General features: G+C 34.5%; 1 protein-coding gene across 5 annotated transcripts in view; it reads left to right on the top strand.

The window, feature by feature from the left end:
• The window catches only part of TBCK (TBC1 domain containing kinase), a 236,088-nt gene that overhangs the window by 125,421 nt on the left and 88,721 nt on the right, over positions 1-21,946 (top strand). For all 5 annotated transcript variants that reach the window (XR_003432228.1, XR_003432229.1, XM_027103446.1 and 2 more), the window contains exon 22: positions 861-1,022. Coding sequence is in view for 3 of the 5 variants with exons in the window: in XM_027103446.1 (XP_026959247.1) it covers positions 861-1,022 (162 nt within the window). In the remaining 2 variants the exon portion in view is untranslated. The remainder of the gene's footprint in view (positions 1-860; positions 1,023-21,946) is intronic.

The raw sequence follows: 21,946 nt of genomic DNA, 5'->3' as shown, positions 1-21,946 counted from the left end.
AATATAGTTGGGTAGAAATTATTTTCAATTGTTCTGACTACTAAATATCAAAAAGGTTGTTCTATAAGATGAAAACCTATCTGATATATCACGACATTCATAAAATCTCTGACCTCTATTGAAAAATAAATTAACTATAGTATTTACATAGAGTTTTGGAAGGCAACTGTTACAACCAAATCAGACTCAATTTTTAGAGATTGTCTAATAACTGATACTTTTGTTATTTCCTATCCTAGAATTCCTCTAGAAATAAACAGTTTATGTGAATATGTAATACTTTAATCAGTTACAGATATTAATACAGTGGATATGCTGCTTAAACATGTACATTTGATTAATGGAATACAATATTTGAAGTAGATCTGTATGCACTGGACTGGAAAGGTGTTCAGAGTATTGATAAATGAAAAAAAGAAAGTTTCCAAAAATAAAAAATTGCTAATCAGATTTTTTTATGGGAATTTCAAAAAGCAGTTTTTAGAGTACATAATAGAAATATAATGATACTGAATCTATAACAATACTGAAATTCTTCTAAGTATATAAACTTGTGAGAATAATATGACCTGAAAATTCTAGGAAGAAACAGAATGAATGTAACAGCTATACCAAGATTGATAGTGGTGACTAGAAAATGTCATCTATTTGATCAATCTGATTATCAGTTTTTTAAGATGCCTTAGGAAGCAGTAAATCTACAAAGCCAAATATGCATTTTATAAAAAACAGTTTGCCAGTATTTGTTCTGTAATAGTTTTGACCATAAGGGAATTACCATGTCTAGTAAAGTAGCTTGTTGTTGTTTTAATTTTTTATTTTTAATCTCAATTAATTTATTTATATTTGTCATTTTACAGATGTATTTCCACTGCACAAAATTTTCCACCTCTGGGATACCCTACTGCTTGGGAATTCCTCCTTCCCATTCTGTATCGGAGTAGCAATTCTTCAGCAGCTGCGTGACCGGCTTTTGTCTAATGGCTTTAATGAGTGCATTCTTCTCTTCTCTGATTTACCAGGTATAGATATATATAAATGGAATTACTAAGTGAAATTTAATTATAGGATAATGAGACATTCTTATAACAATTTGCAAAAATAATCATACAAGCCTTCAGAATCTCTTCTGCTTGAGCCTCATCATCCGTCTCTGAATTGTCTCCCTTGTATAGTACCTGTTCTGCTGGCCCAGCGTTGTAGATATAAAACTGGGTCATAATAGTTCACTATCATTTACTTTCATGTCAGTGATGCCATCAAAAAGGTAAAGAGGGCAGGGCAGTGGGGGCGGGTGGGGTGACACATTTGCCTTGCTTAGGATAGGCCTATTTATCTCCAACTGATAGAGAGTAAATAAAGGCCACTTGGGAAGGGGTTTGAGAATTGATAAGTTTATACAGAGATGTAATTCACATGGAACTTTGCTCTCTCCTATCCATAGCTGCTTGCTAACAGTTTGACAGTTTGAGGAAAGGAGAAACCCTGTCCTCTTGGGAGAGCAAGTCACACTCCAGGGAAATTCCATTTATACAATGCAGGATAGTAAGTCAAGCTATATATTGTATTCATAAGTGAGGAGCTTGTAAATTTAGGAGTTGAATGCTTAAGTGTAGAAATATTGAATGTAACTATGGTTTAAGCTTTGATGCTTTCGCTAAAAAGATGAAAGTAATATGGTTACATAGGATATAACAATCTGTGGAAGAAAAAACTGAACTACATTTTTGTGGAAACCAAAATGTTTTTCAAGTAGAAAAATTCTGCTTTCTTCAAATAGCATTTCATTGGCTCCAACCCTTCTATGTGTTTATTGCTGTTCTCCATATTTTCAGGCAGCCACAAGTGATTGCTGAAAATAAACACAGTTAAAATTATCCAAGAGATAAATTTGTCTAAAAATCAAAGAATAAAAGAAAGGTACCTTAATGCTATATATTTAATAAGTACTCTCAAAAGAAATAAGAAAACTGCTGCCTAGAAATAGAGACACAGATGTAGAGAACAAACATATGGACACCAAGGGGGAAAAGTGGCAGGGGGTGGTGGTGGTGGTGGGATGAATTGGGAGATTGGGATTGACATGTATACACTAATATGTATAAAATAGGTAACTAATAAGAACCTGCTGTATAAAAACTAAATAAAATAAAATTCAAAAAAAAAAAAGCTAACTGTGAGGACTTACACTACAATAAACCTTCAAAGGGATACAAGCTTTCAGTTATAAGATGAATAAGTTCTGAGGATCTAAAAGACAACATGGTGACAGTAGTTAATAATACTGTATTGTATGCTTGAAATTTGCTAAGATAGTAAATCTTAAGCATTCTCACCACAAAACAAAAATAGTAACTATGTGAGGTGATAGCTGTGTTAGTTAATGTGATTGTGATACTAATTCCACAAAGTATATGCATATCAAATCATCCTGTTGTACACTTTAAATATGTACAATTCTTTATGTCAATTATACCTCAATAACGCTGGAGGAAAAACTAAAAAAAAAAGAAAAGAAAAGAAACCTGCTGCCTACCCCAATTTTTATTTTTAGTGGATGATCTGTACCTGGTAGTTTATCATCTTTCTGTTGTTGAAAATCTTCATCCTTTTTGGGAAAATAATAGCAAAAATTATTAGATTTATTTTAAAACTTCTACTTCCCCTTTCCCCCCAGATTAAAAATATTCACCATCAGCTTTCTAACTTATCAAACTTTAATTAAAGTTAATTATTTCTTGTATCAACAAATAGTTGTTTAGTTCTTATGTTTTTTTTCTGGGAGATTCTTTATGAAAATCGAGCTCTCTCTCTTTTTTTCCTATTGGTGTTGAACAGTTACAGAAAAGCTAGTTTTGCAAACTACAAATACTGTCTGTACCGTGCAGATATTTTCCTGTTGTTTCTAAATTGCCAAAGTAAGCAGAGGATGATTGATTAGAATCAAAAGAATTTTTCTATTTTCTATTTTTCTAACATTTTTATATGTTAGGAATGATGATTGTGCATTTTCAAGTAAAGTAAATTTAATACCTTTCCAATTTTGTGCATAAATATTCCAGTTATACACTGGTGAAGGAATCTGTTTTCATATTGTATAGGCAGATTAGTGGTAATTCTGCTTGTACATTAGAATAGTCATTATTTCTGAAATCAGAAAGTAAGAGTATATGTTTGTTAGAACTGACTCATTGAAAAGGTAAACACTACTTACTTTTGAAAGTAGGGTGCCTCTATTGATGTGAATTGCATTGATCCTCAGTGCCATTATTCTGGCTCATCATTTACTTGGTCACTATATGATTCCAGTTGGGGAAGAAAAAAGTTTATAAGAAAAATGTGACTTAAGAAAAAAGGGTGGAGGGGTTAAATGTAAACTTTGCCTTTAAGTACACCTGTGTTTCCTTTTATTTTTAATCACAGTGCACTTATTTGGGATGTCTTTCCTAATTAGATCTAATAGATGTCTTTTTTCATCATGTTGAGCCCACTAACTGTACTTGATGCTTGAAGGAACTGGGAAGTGGTCATGGGAAGTCCTAAAAAGTGAATCCAGATTAATATACACACAAACACACTGAATGCGCCTTTTCTAAGCAAAATATTATGTGACATAAGCTTGGAACATGTTTGAAAGAAAGAAAAAAACATTTTTTAAGTCTACAAAATGAGAAGAGATAGGCTAACTCCATATTTCACCTTAATTCTTGAGATAGACTTTGTAGATAAAGATAGGTTAGGATTAAACATTAATTTGAATTTATTAAATATATTGTGCTTTACTGAAATCCCCACTTAACTGAGTTTAAAAGCATAAGTAATCAATCAGAACAAATTTAACTAAATTCTTTGCTGAAGCAGATTAGCAAATTCACTGTTCAGAACATCTGTTGACAGTAATATGATGGAATCGCCATCCAGTTGGTAACCTTGTAAACAAAATAACCTTGCATTTTTTTTTAAGTTGTCCCTTTCTAGTTGTGTCTTTCTACAAAGAGGGGCCCAATAGTCTAGTGGTTAAGAGCATGGAATGTGGAGCCAGATAACCTGGGTTTTAGGTCCTAGCTCTACCCCTTACAGTTGTGTGACCTTAGGGACATGACTTAACCTCTTTGTATCTGTTTCCTTAACCCTGCTTATATGAAAATGATAATTGTACCTACCTAATAGGATTGTTGTGCTAAATAAATCAGGACAACTAAACAACTTAGAGCAGTGCCTGGCAAAGAGCAAGTGCTATGTAAGTGATTATTATTATTAATGTTATTACCAGCAGCATGATTATTATGATTTTCCTCACTTTTTCCTTTCTATCGTGACTGCTTTCCTATTGGTAAAATAAATGAAGCAATCACCCCATTTGGCTTTTTCTATGTATTATTGAGGTAGATATCAATCGTATAGATTTCCTTATTAGCAGAAGCAATGGAGAATTACCTAAGAAGTCAAGTAAGCCTTCAATATATATATATGTATGTATATTATGACTAAGAAGAACATCTCTTTTCATTGCTCAGAGACAACATAGTATAGTAGATAGCACAGTCTTTGGAGTCAAGACATACGGGTTTGAGTCCTAATTGCACCACTCACTACCTGTGTGAATTGGGAAACTTTCAGTATGGTTCTGCCACTGAAAAGAGTGATCTGTAGAGTGAAATAGATATGAGTTTACCTCCCAGCTCTGGCATATAGTAGCTGTGTGAACCTGGACAAGTTGTTAACCTCACTGGAAAGAGAGTCCTATACATTATGAAAGTTTCAGTGAAATGGAGATAAAAATATCTGCTTTAGTGTTAGGGTGAGCATGAAAGATAATATGCATAATGTACCTGATGCAAAACCTGCTACCAAATATGCATAACTATTTTTTAAAGTACATGTGGCATGTAATATTTTAAACATGCAAAGAATGTGTAACATTCAATCTTTGTAAGTTCCCTCTCCTTTCTTCCTCCTTTTCTTAACTTCATACTAACCCTTTAGTTCTTGAAGAGAGAACACAGCAGAAAGGCATTATTATTTTTGCCAAAAACTGCTTCCAACTTCAGTTCCCTTTAGTAAATGGTATAGTGTGATGTCACATTACAAAGAAGTACAAGTGGTGCTAGAAAATTTTGCTGAAAGTTCTTGACATGTATTGGTTTGTGTGTCATTTCAGTACTAAAGGAAATAACCATGAGAGCAGTCTATTTGGCATTTCTCATACAATCTCAAAATAGTGGTAGGGTATTTTGGAAGAAATACTGGGTTTTTCATAGCGCCATCCAACACTGGATGTTGCCTACAGTTTCCAAGGTTACCACCCTGTAAGCCCAACTATAGGATGAGGTCCGTCATCCTTCAGCCTGTTCTCTGATATGATTCTGCTATAGTGTCCATCTGGCTGACTTAAAAAAAAATTTTTTTTGAGGGTACACCCAAACAGTATTCAAGATGAGTATGATAATCTGAATAAAACCAAAATGGTAATAATTTTAGAGTGGATTTGTAATGACTGAGATGTTTAAATGCTTTTTTGTTTTGGTGGTGTATTTCCTTTGTACAGTTGAAAATTAATTCAATATATTTATGTCATTATGGTTGAAATAAATACTTAGAATGCATATCTTTATACCTCTGAACATCTTCAAAGATAGGAATTTTTCAAAGTAGGAAAGAAGTTTTTCTTAGAGAACCTATACAAAGAAATTGGGAAATCTGTGTGGAAGAACGCTTAATTTACTCTCAGAGATTAAAATAGTTACTTTACCATTAAAAGAAAAAAATACGTACATATAAACTATTTTTGAAGGAAATACTGAGTATATTGAAGGGACTTGAGCATAGGAAAAGTAAATCCTTTTTGCAGGAAGAAATCAACAGTTGGCTGAAACATCTTAGTTGTGTGATGTATGTTTTATTACAGAAGCTTAATTAAAAGAAAACGTTTTAAATAAAATTTTAAGGTGTTATCTCAATATTACCTACATACTTTACAATAGAATTCATTTTCAACACATACATGAAAAATACCAGTAGTATCTATTATGTAGCACTTCACTAATTCCTCAAAAATGTTGTATTAATATCTTAAGTAGCTAGGAAAGGGTACTTATCTTTTCTGACTTAAAACAATTTTGTAATGCAGTCTTTATCATTATTTAGCATAGCATGGAATATTTCATGAAAACCATCCTTTTTTTTTTTTTTTTTTTTGCGGTATGTGGGCCTCTCACTGTTGTGGCCTCTCCCGTTGCGGAGTATAGGCTCTGGACGCGCAGGCTCAGTGGCCATGGCTCACGGGCCCAGCCGCTCCGCGGCATGTGGTATCTTCCCGGACCGGGGCACAAACCCGTGTCCCCTGCATCGGCAGGCGGACTCTCAACCACTGCCCCACCAGGGAAGCCCAAAACCATACATTTTTTGAGCCACACAGTTATGTACCAGATTGCGTAAGATCTATAATAAGAAATACAAGCCATTTTTTTGGAAATCGATGAGAATGAGAGAGTGAGGAGGAAATTCAATTTAGTTTATGAAATCATAGATTTTTAAGGTACTTTTGACAATCCCTGTGGTAGGAGAGTGGGAAAGAAGGTCAATGATAAGTGATCTGGGTTTTCTGTTTTCCATTCTTTTTCTTTCCTTTTTTTTTTTTTTTTTGAATGGGGGTGGGGTTCAATGAACAGTTTCTTGCTTACATTTAGGGATAAATATAAATTAAATAGGGTTTTCATAATATAATGTAATCTCCCAATTGTAAACAGTGGCCCACATTTTTAAAAACTGTAACACTTGAGCCAAGTATAACTGATTGTAGCCAGTAGGCTACTAATGACTCCTTTATTAAATTAATAGTTATAATGGTGATAAGTGCTACAGAAAGCAATAGGAATTTATAACAGTACGCTACCAAGTCTGAGGGAGGTAAAAAACCTTCTCTAAGAGAGTGATGTTAAAGGTAATATCTGAAATTAATCGACATTAGAATGTGAGAAGTGGAGAGAGGGGAGAATCTTCTAGATGGCAGGAAAAAAATGCTTGAAATCCCCCAAATAACTGAAGGAATTGGAGTGGTATACTTAGTGCAAAACGGAAAGTGATTAGAAAAGAGAATGGAGAGGTGGACAAAGAGGTCATGGAGGATCTTATAAGCCACGTTAGGGATATTTAAAAATAAATTTGTAGAAGTATTTTCTTTCTTTTCAGTGTTTTTGAAAGAATGAAAAAGTATCCCTGAAAAGAACATCAGGTCCCAAAATCGAATGCCATATTGATATTTGTGGAGCATTCTGGTCTCTGAACATTCCTTTCAAGGAGCTCTATCGTGAGCAAAAAGCAAAGGATTCTTAACATAAGTGCCCCCAGTAGGTATCCATAATTCCTTTTTTCTGGCTTGTGGAGAGCTGACCAGGTGAAAAAGTAGAGCAATGGTAGTACCCAGTTATTCAGTGAAGGTTTTGTATTGTCAGCCCTCTAAGATTTGATACCATTTTACTTGAAGCTGAGAATCCATAATTATTCACATTTTCTGCTTATAGCTACATAATGTTAATGCATGTATATTTCTAAGCACATCTTCCTGGAATTACAAAAGGACAATCATAATGGAAATTAAATATGGAGATTTTAGCTATGGTCCTCCTCTTCCCACCACACCCATAAAAATTACATGTTAAGATTTAGATGGAATATTAAATTCTTCTGAGTTTAAAAAAGGGATAGATGAAAGAGTAGTTAATGTGTTTTTATTAACATGATCATATAGTCAGTGAAATAAAAATCATGAAAATTTATTTTTAAAATCTCATTAGGTTATTATCACCTTGTTGGGGGGGAAATACCGAATTATTTTTGGGAAAAGGAGAAAATTTGAAAGCAGATGTTAGAATACATGACTTCCAAGCTGAAAATAAATGTTTATGAAAAACACAAAGCCAGTAGAATGAGTCGTAAAGATTCAAATTGTGAGCTGAATCTCAGAAGCCAGAAAAAGTCTTTTAACACTGAACTAGTTGTTGCTCTTGAAGCATACCACTAATTTTGCAGTATGTAAATAGTTTATAAAGTTAAAGGTCTGTCATGTGTTGGGAACTATAATGAAAAACAAGGTCAGGGTTGATCAGAATTTTCTACTTACCTTGAAAGTTGACAGTAGATTAGAGTACTAACACATCTTAAACCTGGTCCGGAGGTTTCAAGGCTCTTCTCCATAGGAAAGTGGTTTGTTTTATGATTGACAGGGATTCTGCTTTCTGAATTTTTTTGAGTAGTACAGAAATTATCTTATAGTTTCAATCAGTGATTAAACATACTTTGTTTCAAGATATCAATGATGGAATTTGTTTATATTTGTTTTATTGTTGAGTGTTTATATGTGCCTTAGGTTTGCAAGACAAAAAAATAAACAGAACATTTTATACTTTCAAAGTATCTTAAAAGTAATCAACCTCAAAATCTTGGAAAGTTAGAAGTTATGTTTAAAATTTCCCCGTATATACTGCTGATGGATAATGCAAATAATAATGTAAGGACCAGAATGTGTATATATGTCATACCTAAAATGACATTTAACATACGTTGTTCCATAGGTGATTTTTATTTTAATAATATAATAATACTCATGGGTCCCATTTCTTCTCCCTCCTCTACCTAGCCTTATATTTCTGTACAAAAGTGAAAGTACAGTTGACCCTTGAACGATGTGGGGGTAGGCGCACCTTTCCTCCCCACAGTTGAAAATCTAGGTCTAATTTACAGTCAGCCCTCTGTATACCAGTTCCTCTGTATTTGAGGTTCCTCCATACCCACTGTTGCTTCAGTATCTGCGGTTCTGCATTCACAGATTCACCCGACCGTGGATTGTGTAGTACTGTGATATTTACTGTTGAAAAATATCCATGTATAAGTGGACCTGTGCAATTCAAAGCCCATGTTGTTCAGGGGTCAGCTGTAATCTGACGTGCTGCCTATCTTAAATGGTGATCTTCAACAGAATAGAAAATAACTTCTTACCACATGTCTCCTCCAAGTGTGAGTGTGCTGAGTCAAAACAAATAAAATAAAAAACAAGCTAATAAACTAGATTAGAGAAAAAGAAGAGAGATAGTATGCCAGTGTGTTTATAGGCTAGTTAGTCAGTGTTATGTAACGTAGAGGAAATAACTAGAGTTTTATTTTAAGAAACTACATTGAATTACCTTGAAAAATGTAAACCATTTCAATCCTTCAGTACAAGCATATATCAGTCATAAGAAAAATGCTTATTGAACTTGAACACAAGGTTCTGTTGCCAAAAAAAATCAGATTTCCAGTTTTGTTTTGGATTCACTATTAAGTGTAAAAGAAAAAGAGAAAAAGATTTTTACTGCTGATCTGGTGCTAAATCTTGCAAGCTGCTGCATTGTTCTTTTTTCTGAAGTGAGCTGTGTGCCATTATCAACACCAGCTGTTTTGCATCATAGTATCTACCTACTCAACTGCTAAATGATAAAGACAATTATGTTAAGAATAGAAAACAGTTTAAGTATCCATATATCAGTAATGCTGATTGCATTTCCAACTTTTTGTCACTTCATTGTAGGCATTAAGTATCAGAGATGATAAATGCTTAGTAAAATGTGCCAGTAAGTGCATGCACATATCATGGATTTGAAAGGCTGAGTGAATTAAAGTAGTAGCCCAGTAACATTGTACCATCCTTTCCCCTTAGACTGCATAACCAAGATTGTGTTTATAAAATATATTTAGTCATTCATTCAACAAATATTTAGGTGTGTGTGTATATAATGTGTATATGTATGTATGTGTATAATTAATAATCTTCCTACTGGTTTATCATTCCTGTGCTGGCCCAGAGCATTCATGCCTAATTATTTAAAGGTGATCCAATGGTACCCTGTAACTATGACAAACACACCTAATTTGAATTATATTAATTACATATAGTATTACCTCCTGGTTCCATTAAGTCACCTGACTAGCTTGTGCATTAGTTCTTCAATTTTTCAGTGAGGAAATTCAACTTCCCTCTCAGAATTGCCCTGTAAAATCAATAGGATTTAGAATCCAGTGAAATGTTAGGTGTGTGAATGTATTCATACATCTTAACTGAGGTGGGAAGTGGGGGCAAGTTAGGGATGAGTGAGTGGGCCTGGTACTGGGAAAGATAGTAACGTTCTAGCTGTGTGCTTAAGATGTTTATGGGGCACCTAGATTAAAAACTGAGGCACTGATAGGGATTTTGAGTGACAAAAAGACAAGTATAATTTAAGATTAGTCAGAGACTACAATTTCCTCTGATATCCTTTATTTGCCTCCCCTATTATCTTTGGGTTTTCCTAAAGGCTCCTTAAATAAGGTCTGAGACATGCAGTTCCCCTGTTATTATACAGGAGCCCTATTGATGTGTAGGGAAGGGGAAGTGTTCTGTATTCCTATAATTAGGTCTCAGTCTTCTACTGAGCCTGTGCCCCAGGCTGTGACCTTCACAAGTGCTTCCTCTTGCCAGGGAGAAGGGGGGAAAGGGACCCTTAGGTGAGTCAGGAAGGCTGGAGGGGCTGGAGTTAGGTATTTTCCTTCCCCCAGGTCACTTAGGCTCTGGTGAAATAGTTTCCTCTGAGGGCAGGCCTTCTAAGGAGGACAAAATTATCTGGGCATATTTTCCATGGCTGCTTTGCCCTGCTCCCTGCCAGAAGCACAGGGAGATTTTTTGTGATCCTCATGATGTTTAAAGCATGAATTGAACTAAGAATTTGAAAAGGAGCACATAACAGGGATATATCATCCAAAAATATTATATAGATTAATAATAGTGTCAGTAAGGCTAAACCCCAGTATATGTGGGTTTATGAAAAATACCACATTTAGAACAAAAGGCAAGACAAGGGTAGACTTGGGAAACATTCAATAATATTTATCAGTGAGACTTATCATCTTTGCTTTAGTAGTTTTGAACTGAGAAGCACCTAAAGTGGATAAATTGGTTGTCAGGAAATTTTGACCACTTTCTGTGAGACCTTAGGATAGGTAAGCTTATTCATTCAACACTTGTTTAATAAACACAATTATATGGCAGACACAGTACTGTGCAGTAGAGCCATAAAGATAAGACATAGTACCAGCCCTGTAGGAGGATGGGAAGAAGGCATTGGAGGCTTAGAAAATAGCATAAGGATGACACAGATGTGTGTGACTGCATGACCATCATAATTTAAGTAGGATGCTAATAGAGTGACTAGAGGGTAGGATGAGAGATAGCTAGAGTGGGTGGGCTGGGGAAATACTGTTGGTGGTGATAGTAATCGGTGAAAAGGCAGAGTCCTGATTTTGAGGACCTTGCATGACATGCTGAGGAATTTGGGTTTTATTCTATATGCAATTAGAAAGTGTTAAACAGAAAAATGACATGATCAGATTTATATTTTAGAAAAAATAATTCTAGGTGTAATGTGAAAAATGGATTGAACACTTCTAAAATGCTATAATTCTAAGTAGCGGAAAGAGAGCCGCTGACCAGGGATAAGTTCAAGAATATGGTAAAGTAGTATCTATTGAAATTTAGATCTTTACCAAAATAATTTACATGACAAAGTCCCAAGAGAACTTTCAGATGCTATCTCTCTTTAGCACCTGTGCAGTCTTAGTAAGTTAGTCTCCCACTGCAGATTTCTTCTGTTTGAGAATCCTCTTTATCTAGTAATAACATTCTATCCGTATGTTCCTTGAACTGAACTTGATACTCATTGCAAATAATCTTAAAATGTGGATAGTGAGTTATTCAAGATTATTGGGTGTTTCTTTAGAAGGCTGTAATATACTTCATCTCAGTACATTAAATGGTGATAGAGGTGCTATCAACCTGAGGATGTCTTGGGATACTGTCCTTACAATTTACCTTTTGGAGAACGCTTCATAATGTATATAGTTTATTCCATTAACCTTGTTTTCTATTATTAAGATAAGCACTCTTATAGTTTTCTGTCTTTTCAACAGTGAACATTCTATTGTATTATTGTTGGCATGTTTTCATGTCATAGACTGTGAATACCTAGAATGATTCTCACCTTTTTATAAATACTCTTTGTGTCAAAAAAAAAGGAGTCATTGTTGAGACAGGTAGATTAACTGGTTGCAGATCACCCTTATTGTCTTGGATGTTAAAGAAATTATTCAAATGTTCTAAAATTTTTAATAGTATAATAAATGATTCTGTGTAGTTGAACAATTAATATATAACTCCAAATCTAGCCTCTATATTCTGATCCAACTGAAAATTTCACATACGCAGACACACACACACACACACACACACACACACACACACACACACAACTTTATACGAAAAGAAGATGCACAGACCTTGTGCTTTCTTTTTTTGTATGTTTCTCTCAATATTTAAACATGTCTTTAATTAAAATAAGATTTACAGATGAACATACAGGGCTTAATTAACAATTCAATACATCTTTGACAGTTATAAACATCCATGTAACCAACACTCCCAATCAAGATATAGAATATTTGCATTGCCCCAGACAGTTCTCTCATGTCACCACCCTCCTAGTCAATGACCACTCCCCCATTACCAGCCATTGTTCTGACTGTAAAAGCAACAGCTTTTAGAGACTACAGTGCATTGGCTGTGTACCAAGTCTGGTGTGGGGAGGGCAGCATTCCCTCATGAGGCCTGCTAGGTAAAGGCTTGAAATTGTCCATGGTTGAGCCTGAAAAATCATGTATAGATTTTTGTCTAGGAGCCAGACTCCTCAGATAATGTATCCTCTCTAAGATATGTTTGCCTACTTCAATTTCATTAAGATACTCTCTTATGTTCTCTTCTGGAAGCTTTATTATTATAATTTTTATGTTTTGGCCTATGATCCCATTGATTTCATTATATGGTATGAGTTTGAATTTCATTTTTTGTGCCATTTATTTATTCAATTATTTCAGCCCCTTTTGTTGATAAGGCTCTCCTTTTCATATTAAAGTGCCCTGCTCTGAATTTTTGTCAAAAAATCTACAACAAAACTTAATGGTAGTTTGATTGGAATTGCTTCAAACTATAGATCAGATTTAGGCAGAATTACAGTTTTATCAATATTGAATCTTCCAATTCATGAACATGGTATATCTCCATTTATTTAGGTATTCTTTAATTTCCCTCAGCAATGTTTGTAGTTTTCAGTGTAATATTTTGCTTATTCTTTGTTAAATTTATTCTTAGATATTTTGTGTTTTTGATTCTACTTTACATCAAATAAAAAAATTTATTTTCCAATTATTTGTCAATAGTACACAGAAATTCAGTTGATTTTTCTACCGTTGTATCATTCAACCTGCTAAATGCACTTACTAGTTCTTATAGTTCTGTAGATTCCTTAGGTTTTTTTTCCTAAATATAAACAACCAATTGAGAATAAAGACAGTTTATTCCTTCCTTTCTAATTCTTATGCCTTTCTGTTATTTTTCTTATTTTATTGCACTGACTAGACCTTCAATACATGTTGAATAACATTGGTGGAAACAGACATTCTTACCTTACTCCCACTCTTAGGAGAAAAAAAAAAATGATATTTCACTAATAAGTTTGATGTTAGCTGTAGATTTTTCATAATACCCTTATCATATAGAGGAAGTTCACTTCTTTTCCTTGTTTGCTAAGAGTGTTTATAATGAATGGGTATTGAATTATGTCAAGTTTCTTCAGCATCTATCATGATAATCATATGGTGTTTCTCCTTAATTATGTTAAGTTGGAAAATTACATTAATTGATATTCAGCTGTTAAACCAATCTTGGATTCCTGAGTGTGACATAATAAGAACTATATATCTAGGGGTGTTTTTTTTTTTTATTTTTGAATTTTATTTATTTTTTTATACAGCAGGTTCTTATTAGTTATCTATTTTATACATATTAGTGTATATATGTCAATCCCAATCTCCCAGTGCATCCCACCACCACCCCTGCCCACTGTCCCCCCTTGGTGTCTGTACCTTTGTTCTCTACATCTGTGTCTCTGTTTCTGCCTTGCAAACCGGTTCATCCCTACCATTTTTCTACATTCCACATATATGCGTTAATATATGATATTTGCTTTTCTCTTTCTGACTTGCTTCAGTCTGTATGACAGTCTCTAGGTCCATCCGTGTCTCTACAAATGATCCACTTTCGTTCCTTTTTATGGCTGAATAGTATTCCATTGTATATATGTACCACATCTTCTTGATCCATTCGTCTCTTGATGGGCATTTAGGTTGCTCCCATGACCTGGCTATTGGAAATAGTACTGCAGTAAAAATTGGTGTGCATGTGTCTTTTTGAATTATGGTTTTCTCAGAGTATATGCCCAAAAGGGGGATTACAAGGTCATATGATAGTTCTATTTTTAGTTTTTCAAGGAACCTCCGTACTATTCTCCATAGTGGGTGTATCAATTTATATTCCCACCAACAGTGCAAGAGGGTTCCCTTTTCTCCACACCCTCTCCAGCATTTGTTGTTTTTAGATTTTCTAATGATGCCCATTCTAACCGGTGTGAGGTGATACCTCATTGTAGTTTTGATTTGCATTTCTCTAATAATTAGTGATGTTGAGCAGCTTTTCATGTGCCTCTTGGCCATCTGTATGTCTTCTTTGGAGAAATGTTTATTTAGGTCTTCTGCCCATTTTCTGATTCGGTTGTTTGTTTTATTAATATTGAGCTGCATGAGCTGTTTATATATTTTGGAGGTTAATCCTTTGTCTGTTGATTCATTTGCAAATATTTTCTCCCATTCTGAGGGTTGTCTTTTCATCTTGCTTATAGTTTCCTTCGCTGTGCAAAAGCTTTTAAGTTTCATTACGTCCCATTTGTTTATTTTTGTTTTTATTTCCATTTCTCTAGGAAGTGGGTCAGAAAAGATCTTGCTGTGATTTATGTCAAAGAGTATTCTTCCTATGTTTTCCTCTAAGAGTTTAATAGTGTCCGGTCTTACATTTAAGTCTTTAATCCATTTTGAGTTTACTTTTGTGTATGGTGTTAGGGAGTATTCTAATTGCATTCTTGTACATGTAGCTGTCCATTTTTCCCAGCACCACTTATTGAAGAGACTGTCTTTTCTCCATTGTACATCCTTGCCTCCTTTGTCATAGATTACTTGACCATAGGTGTGTGGGTTTACCTCTGGGCTTTCTATCCTGTTCCACTGATGTATATTTCTGTTTTTATGCCAGTACCATATTGTCTTCATTACGATAGCTTTGTAGTATAGTCTGAAGTCCAGGAGTCTTATTCCTCCACCTCCATTTTTTCCCACAAGATTGCTATGGCTATTCAGGGTCTTTTGTGTCTCCACACAAATTTTAAAATTTTTTTGTTCTACTTCTCTAAAAAATGCCATTGGTAATTTGATAAGGATTTCATTGAATCTGCAGATTGCTTTAGGTAGTATAGAAATTTTCACAATGTTGATTCTTCCAATCCAAGAACATGGTATATCTCTCCATCTGTTTGTGTCATCTTTGATTTCTTTCATCTGTTTCTTATAGTTTTCTGAGTACAGGTCTTTTACCTCCTTAGGTAGGTTTATTCCTAGGTATTTTATTCTTTTTGTTGCGATGGTGAATGGGATTGTTCACTTAATTTCTCTTTCTGATCTTTTGTTGTTAGTGTATAGGAATGCAAGAGATTTCTGTGTGTTAATTTTGTATCCTGAAACTTTACCAAATTCATTGATTAGCTCCAGTAGTTTTCTGGTGGCATCTCTAGGATTCTGTATCTGTAGTATCATGTCATCTGCAAAAGTGACAGTTTTACTTCTTTTCCAATTTGTATTTTATTTCTTTATCTTCTCTGATTGCCATGGATAGGACTTCCAAAACTATGTTGAATAATAGTGGTGAGAGTGGACATCCTTGTCTTGTTCCTGATCTTAGAGGAAATGCTTTCAGTTTTACACCATTAAGAATGATGTTTGCTGTGGGTTTGTCATATATGGCCTTTATTATGTTGAGGTAGGTTCCCTCTTTGCCCACTTTCTGGAGAGTTTTTATCATAAATGGGTGTTGAATTTTGTCAAAACCTTTTCTGTATCTGTTGAGATGATCATTTGGTTTTTATTCTTCAATTTGTTAGTATGGTGTATCACATTGGTTGATTTGAGTATATTGAAGAATCTGTGCATCGCTGAGATAAATCCCACTTGATCATGGTGTATGATCCTTTTAATATGTTGTTAGATTCTGTTTGTTAGTATTATGTTGAGGATTTTTGCACCTATATTCATTAGTGATATTGGTCTGTAATTTTCTTTTTTGTATCTCTTTCTGGTTTTGATATCAGGGTGATGGTGGCCTCATAGAATGAGTTTGGGGTGTTCCTCCCTCTGCAATTTTTTTGAAGAGTTTGAGAAGGATGGGTGCTAGCTCTTCTGTAAATGTTTGATAGAATTCACCTGTCAAGCCATCTGGTCCTGGACTTTTGTTCTTTGGAAAATTTTTAATCACATTTTCAATTTCATTACTTGTGATCTGTCTGTTCATGTTATCTATTTCTTCCTGGTTCAGTCTTGGAAGGTTATACCTTTCTAAAAATTTGTCGATTTCTTCCAGGTTGTCCATTTTATTGGCATAGGTTGTTTGTAGTAGTCTCTTAGGATGCTTTGTCTTTCTGCAGTGTCCATTGTAACTTTTCCTTTCTCATTTATAATTTTATTGATTTGAGTCCTCTCCTTTTTTTTTCTTGATGAGTCTGGTTAAAGGTTTATCAATTTTGTTTATCTTCTCAAAGAACCAGCTTTTAGTTTTATTGATCTTTGCTATTGTTTTCTTTGTTTCTATTTCATTTATTTCTCTCTGATCTCTATGTTCTCTTTCCTTCTACTAACTTTGGGTTTTGTTTGTTCTTCTTTCTCTAGTTCCTTTAGGTGTAAGTTTATTTGATATTTTTCTTTTTTCTTGAGGTAGGATTGTATTGCTATAAACTTCCCTCTTAGAACTGCTTTTGCTGCATCCCATAGGTTTTGGATCATTGTGTTTTCATTGTCATTTGTCTCTAGGTATTTTTTGATTTCTTTAGTGATCTCTTGATTATTTAGTAACGTATTGTTTAGCCTACACATGTTTGTGTTTTCACGTGTTTTTCCCTGAAATTGATTTCTAATCTAGTAGTATTGTGGTCAGAAAAGATGCTTGTTGTGATTTCAATTTTCTTAAATTTACCGAGGCTTGATTTGTGACCCAAGATGTGATCTATCCTGGGGAATGTTCCATGTGCACTTGAGAAGAAAGTGTAATCTGCTGTTTTTGGATGGAGTGTTCTATAAATATCAATTAAATCTGTTTGGTCTATTGTGTCATTTAAAGCTTCTGTTTCCGTATTACTTTTCAGTCTGGATGATCTGTCCATTCGTGTAAGTGAGGTGTTAAAGTCCCCCACTATTACTGTGTTACTGTCGATTTCCTCCTTTATAGCTGTTAGCATTTGCCTTATGTAATGTGGTGCTCCTATGTTGGGTGCATATATATTTATAATTGATATATCTTCTTCTTGGATTGATCCCTTGATCATTATGTAGTGTCCTTCCTTATCTCTTGTGACAGTCTTCATTTTAAAGTCTATTTTATCTGTTATGAGTATTGCTACTCCCCCTTTCTTTTGATTTCCTTTTGCATGGAGTATCTTTTTCCATCCCTTCACTTTCATCTGTATGTGTCCCTAGGTCTGAAGTGTCTCTTGTAGACAGCATATATATGGGTCTTGTTTTTGTATCCATTCAGTGAGCCTGTGTCTTTTGGTTGGAGCGTTTAATCCATTCATGTTTAAGGTAATTATCGCTATGTATGTTCCTATTACCACTTTCTTAATTGTATGGGTTTGTTTTTATAGGTCCTTTTCTTCTCTTGTGTTTCCCATTTAGAGAAGTTCCTTTAGCATTTGTTGTAGAGCTGATTTGGTGGTGCTGCATTTTCTCAGCTTTTGCTTGTCTGTAAAGCTTTTGATTTCTCCATCAAATCTGAATGAGATCCTTGCCGGGTAATGAAATCTTGGTTGTAGGTTCTTCCCTTTCATCACTTTAAATCTATCATACCACTCCCTGTGGCTTGTAGAGCTTCTGCTGAGAAATCAGCTCTTAACCTTATGGGAGTTCCCTTGTATGTTATTTGTCGTTTTTCCCTTGTTGCTTTTAATAATTTTTCTTTGTCTTTAATTTTTGTCAGTGTGTCTCAGCGTGTTTCTCCTAGGGTTTATCCTGCTTGGGACACTCTGCGCTTTCTCGATTTGGGTGGCTATTTTGTTTCCCATGTTAGGGAAGTTTTCGACTATAATGTCTTCAAATATTTTCTCAGGTTCTTCCTCTCTCTCTTCTCCTTCTGGGACCCCTATATTGTGAATGTTGGTGCATTTAATGTCCCAGAGGTCTCTTAGGCTGTCTTCATTCCTTTTCATTCTTTTTCCTTTATTCTGTTCTGTGAGAATGAATTCCACTATTCTGTCTTCCAAATCACTTATCTGTTCTCTGCCTCAATTATTCTGCTGTTGATTCCTTCTAGTGTATTTTTCATTTCAGTTATTGTTCATCTCTGTTTTTTTGTTCTTTAATTCTTCTAGATGTTTGTTCTTTAATTCTTCTAGGTCTTTGGTAAACATTTCTTGCATCTTTTTGATCTTTGCCTCCATTCTTTTTCCGAGGTCCTGGAGCATTTTCACTATCATTATTTTGAATTCTTTTTCTGGATGGTTGCCTATCTCCACTTCATTTAGTTGTTTTTCTTGCTTTTTATCTTGTTCCTTCATCTTGTGCATAGTCCTCTGCGTTTTCATTTTGTCTGCCTTTCTGTGAATATGGTTTTCATTCCACAGGCTGCAGAATTATAGTTCTTCTTGCTTCTGCTGTCTGCCCTCTGGTAGATGAGGCTATCTAAGAGGCTTCTGTATCTGGTTTTATATATCTCTTTTCTGCCCTTGTTTCTGACACAAATCTCCTAAATCCCTTAGAATTTCCTGGGTGATAGGAGCACCTTTTGTTTTAATGAGATGACTCTTGATGGGCTCCCTGAGAGCTTCAGTATGAGGATGGGTAATAAATCAAAGTTTGGAACTTTTAGTTCCACCTCCTATCCTCCTGGGAGGGGAGAGAGGCTGGAGATTGAGTTAATAATTACTCATGGGTATGTGATGAAGCCTCTATAAAAATAAAACTAAGCTAAAAGGTTTAGAGAGCTTCTGGTTTGGTGAACACATCCACATGCTGAGAGGTTCGCCTCATCCCTGAGGATAGAAGCTCCTGCCCTCAGGATCTTTCTGAACATTGCCCTCTGTACCTCTTCATCTAGGCGTTTATTTGTATCCTTTATAATAAACTCATAAAAGTAAGTAAAGTGTTTCCCTGAGTTCTGTGCGTTGTCATAGCAAATTATCAAACCTGAGAAGGGGATTGTCAACTCTCAATTTATAAACAATTGATCAGAAGTACAGATGACATCCTTGGAGTTGTTACTGGCATCTGAAATGGAGGCAGTCTTGTGAGACTGAGCCCTTAACCTGCAGGGTCTGTGCCAATTCCAAGTAGTTGGTGTCAGAACTGAATTGAATTGTAGCATGCTCATTTGGTATCCAGAGAGTTGGAGAATTGGTTGTTTGGTGTGAGGAAACACCCTACACATTTGATGTCAGAAGTATTGTGAATAGAAAAACAGTTTACCTTGCTGGGTTAATCCGGATATACCTTTGTGTATTAGTTTTCTATTGCTGCTGTAACAAATCACCACAAAGTGGCTTAAAACAAGACATATTTATTATCTTATACTTCTGGAGATCAGAAGTCCAAAGTCATCCTTACTGGGCTAAAGTCAAGGTGTCACCAGGGCTGGTTGCTTCTAGAGGCTCTGAAGGGAAAATCCATTTCCGTTTTTGCCAACTTCTAGGGACCACCTGCATTCTTTTGTCTGTGCCCCTCCTCCATCTTTAAAGCCAGCTACATAGTATTGTCACATCTCTTTCTGCTCTCTCTGAACTGCTGCTCCTTCTTATACAATTACTTATAATTACATCAGGTCCAGCTGGATAATTCAGCATGATCTCCCCATCTCACGATCCTTAACTTAATCACATTTTCAAGGTTCTTTTGCCATATGAGGTAACATCCATAGGTTTTGAGGCTTAAGATATTTATGTCTTGGGGGGGGGGCATTTTTCAGCCTACCACACTTAACTAATATTTTATTAAGGATTTTATGTCTGTGTGCATGAGATACTGGTTTTTAATTTCCTTATAATATCTTTCTCAGATTTTGGTATCAGGATTATACTGGGTTGTATGAGGATTATTTAAGGTTATACTCTTAAAACAAGTTGGGAGTATTCACTTTTCTTCTCTCTTCATAATAAATCTGTGTAAGATTGTTGGAAATTCTTCTTTAAATATTTGATAAACTTTACCAATGAAACCATATCGACCTGGAGTTTTCTTTGTGGGAATGTTCTAATTAAGAATTAATTTCTGTAAAGATATGTGACTACACAGATTACCTATTTCTTCTTGTGTCAAATTGTGGTTCTGGTAAATTGAATTTTCCAAGGAGTTTGTATACTTTATCTACTTTCAGATTTATTTGCATAGAGTTGTTCATAATATTGCTTGGTATCCTTTTAATGTTTGATGCATCTGTAGTGATATCTCCTTTGTTTCCTGATATTGCTAATTTGCTTTTTTCTAGTCTTGATCATTCTTGCTAGGGTTTATCAGTTTCACTAATATTTCTGTTTTTCTTTCTCTTCTTTTTTTTCTTTTATTTCCTTTCATCTACTCTTTGGATTTAGTGTACTCTCTTTTTCTTGCTGCTTAAGGACCAAACTTAGATCATTGAATTATAACTTTCATCTTTTCTAATATAAGTGCCTCTGAGCACTTCTTTAGCTACATTTGACAAATTTTGTTATGCTGTATTTTCAGTATTATTGTTTCAAAAATATTTACTAATTTCCCTTGTGACTTTTTTGGTCAAAATTTTCATTTTAAAAACTTGTTGAAGCTTACTTTATGTAAGCTGATTATTTATCTTATTAAACGTTCCACATGCACATTAAAATAATGTAGTTTTTAAGTGCAGTGCTATATAAATGTCAAATAGGTCAACAGTAATGTTTCAGTCTTCTTACTGGGTTTTTCCCTCTTTGTCCTGTAAATTATAGGAGGGAGATATTAAACTCCTCAACTATGACTGTGGGTTTGTCTATTTCAACCTTAATGCTATCAGCTTTTGCTTTTATACTTTGAAGCTCTCTTAAGGAATGCCTATAAACTTAGCATTGTTATGTCATCTTGAATTGAGTCTATTATCATTATGCAATGTGCTTCTTTATCTCAGTAATACTCCTCATCTTGGACTCTGCTTTTTCTGATATTAGTATAATCACATGAGCTTTCTTATGCTTAGTCCTTATATGGTATCTTTTCTATATTTTCAACCTATAATTTTAAAACTTTATATATATATATGTATATATATACACACACACACATATACTGTGGCTTTAAATTTAAATATTGTATATTTAAAAATTATCATGTTCAGACTTATAATTGTCTAGACATATGTTAGACATAATTTAGGCATATAATGTTTCTTGCTCTGTTTACTCGGTCTGATATTTATTTCCTTTTAAATAGAATATTCAGTCCATTTGCTTTTGATATGTTTATTCATATGGTTGGGTTTACTTCTAGTTGTTGCATCTGCTCTGTGTTTCTCTTCTTCCTTTTCTGACTTCTTTGGGTTGATTAAATAGTTTGAACATTTCATCTTAATACCTTTATTGACTTTTAGTTTTGCCTTTTGAATTATCTTTTAGTTATTGCTCTACCGTCTATGATCTATGTCTTATCACACTTTACATAGAGTTCATATTGTACAACTTTACGGAAAACATAAGAACTTTGCAACGGTGTTATTCCATTTACTTGCCATATATTTTAC

The sequence above is a fragment of the Aethalodelphis obliquidens genome, unplaced genomic scaffold (assembly GCF_003676395.1).
Source record: "Aethalodelphis obliquidens isolate GAN/ISIS:26980383/991018 unplaced genomic scaffold, ASM367639v1 scaffold6, whole genome shotgun sequence".
NCBI classification, from domain to species: Eukaryota; Metazoa; Chordata; class Mammalia; order Artiodactyla; family Delphinidae; genus Aethalodelphis; species Aethalodelphis obliquidens.
Note: the sequence above shows the minus strand (reverse complement) of the source record. Positions and strands in the feature narration are given on the sequence as shown.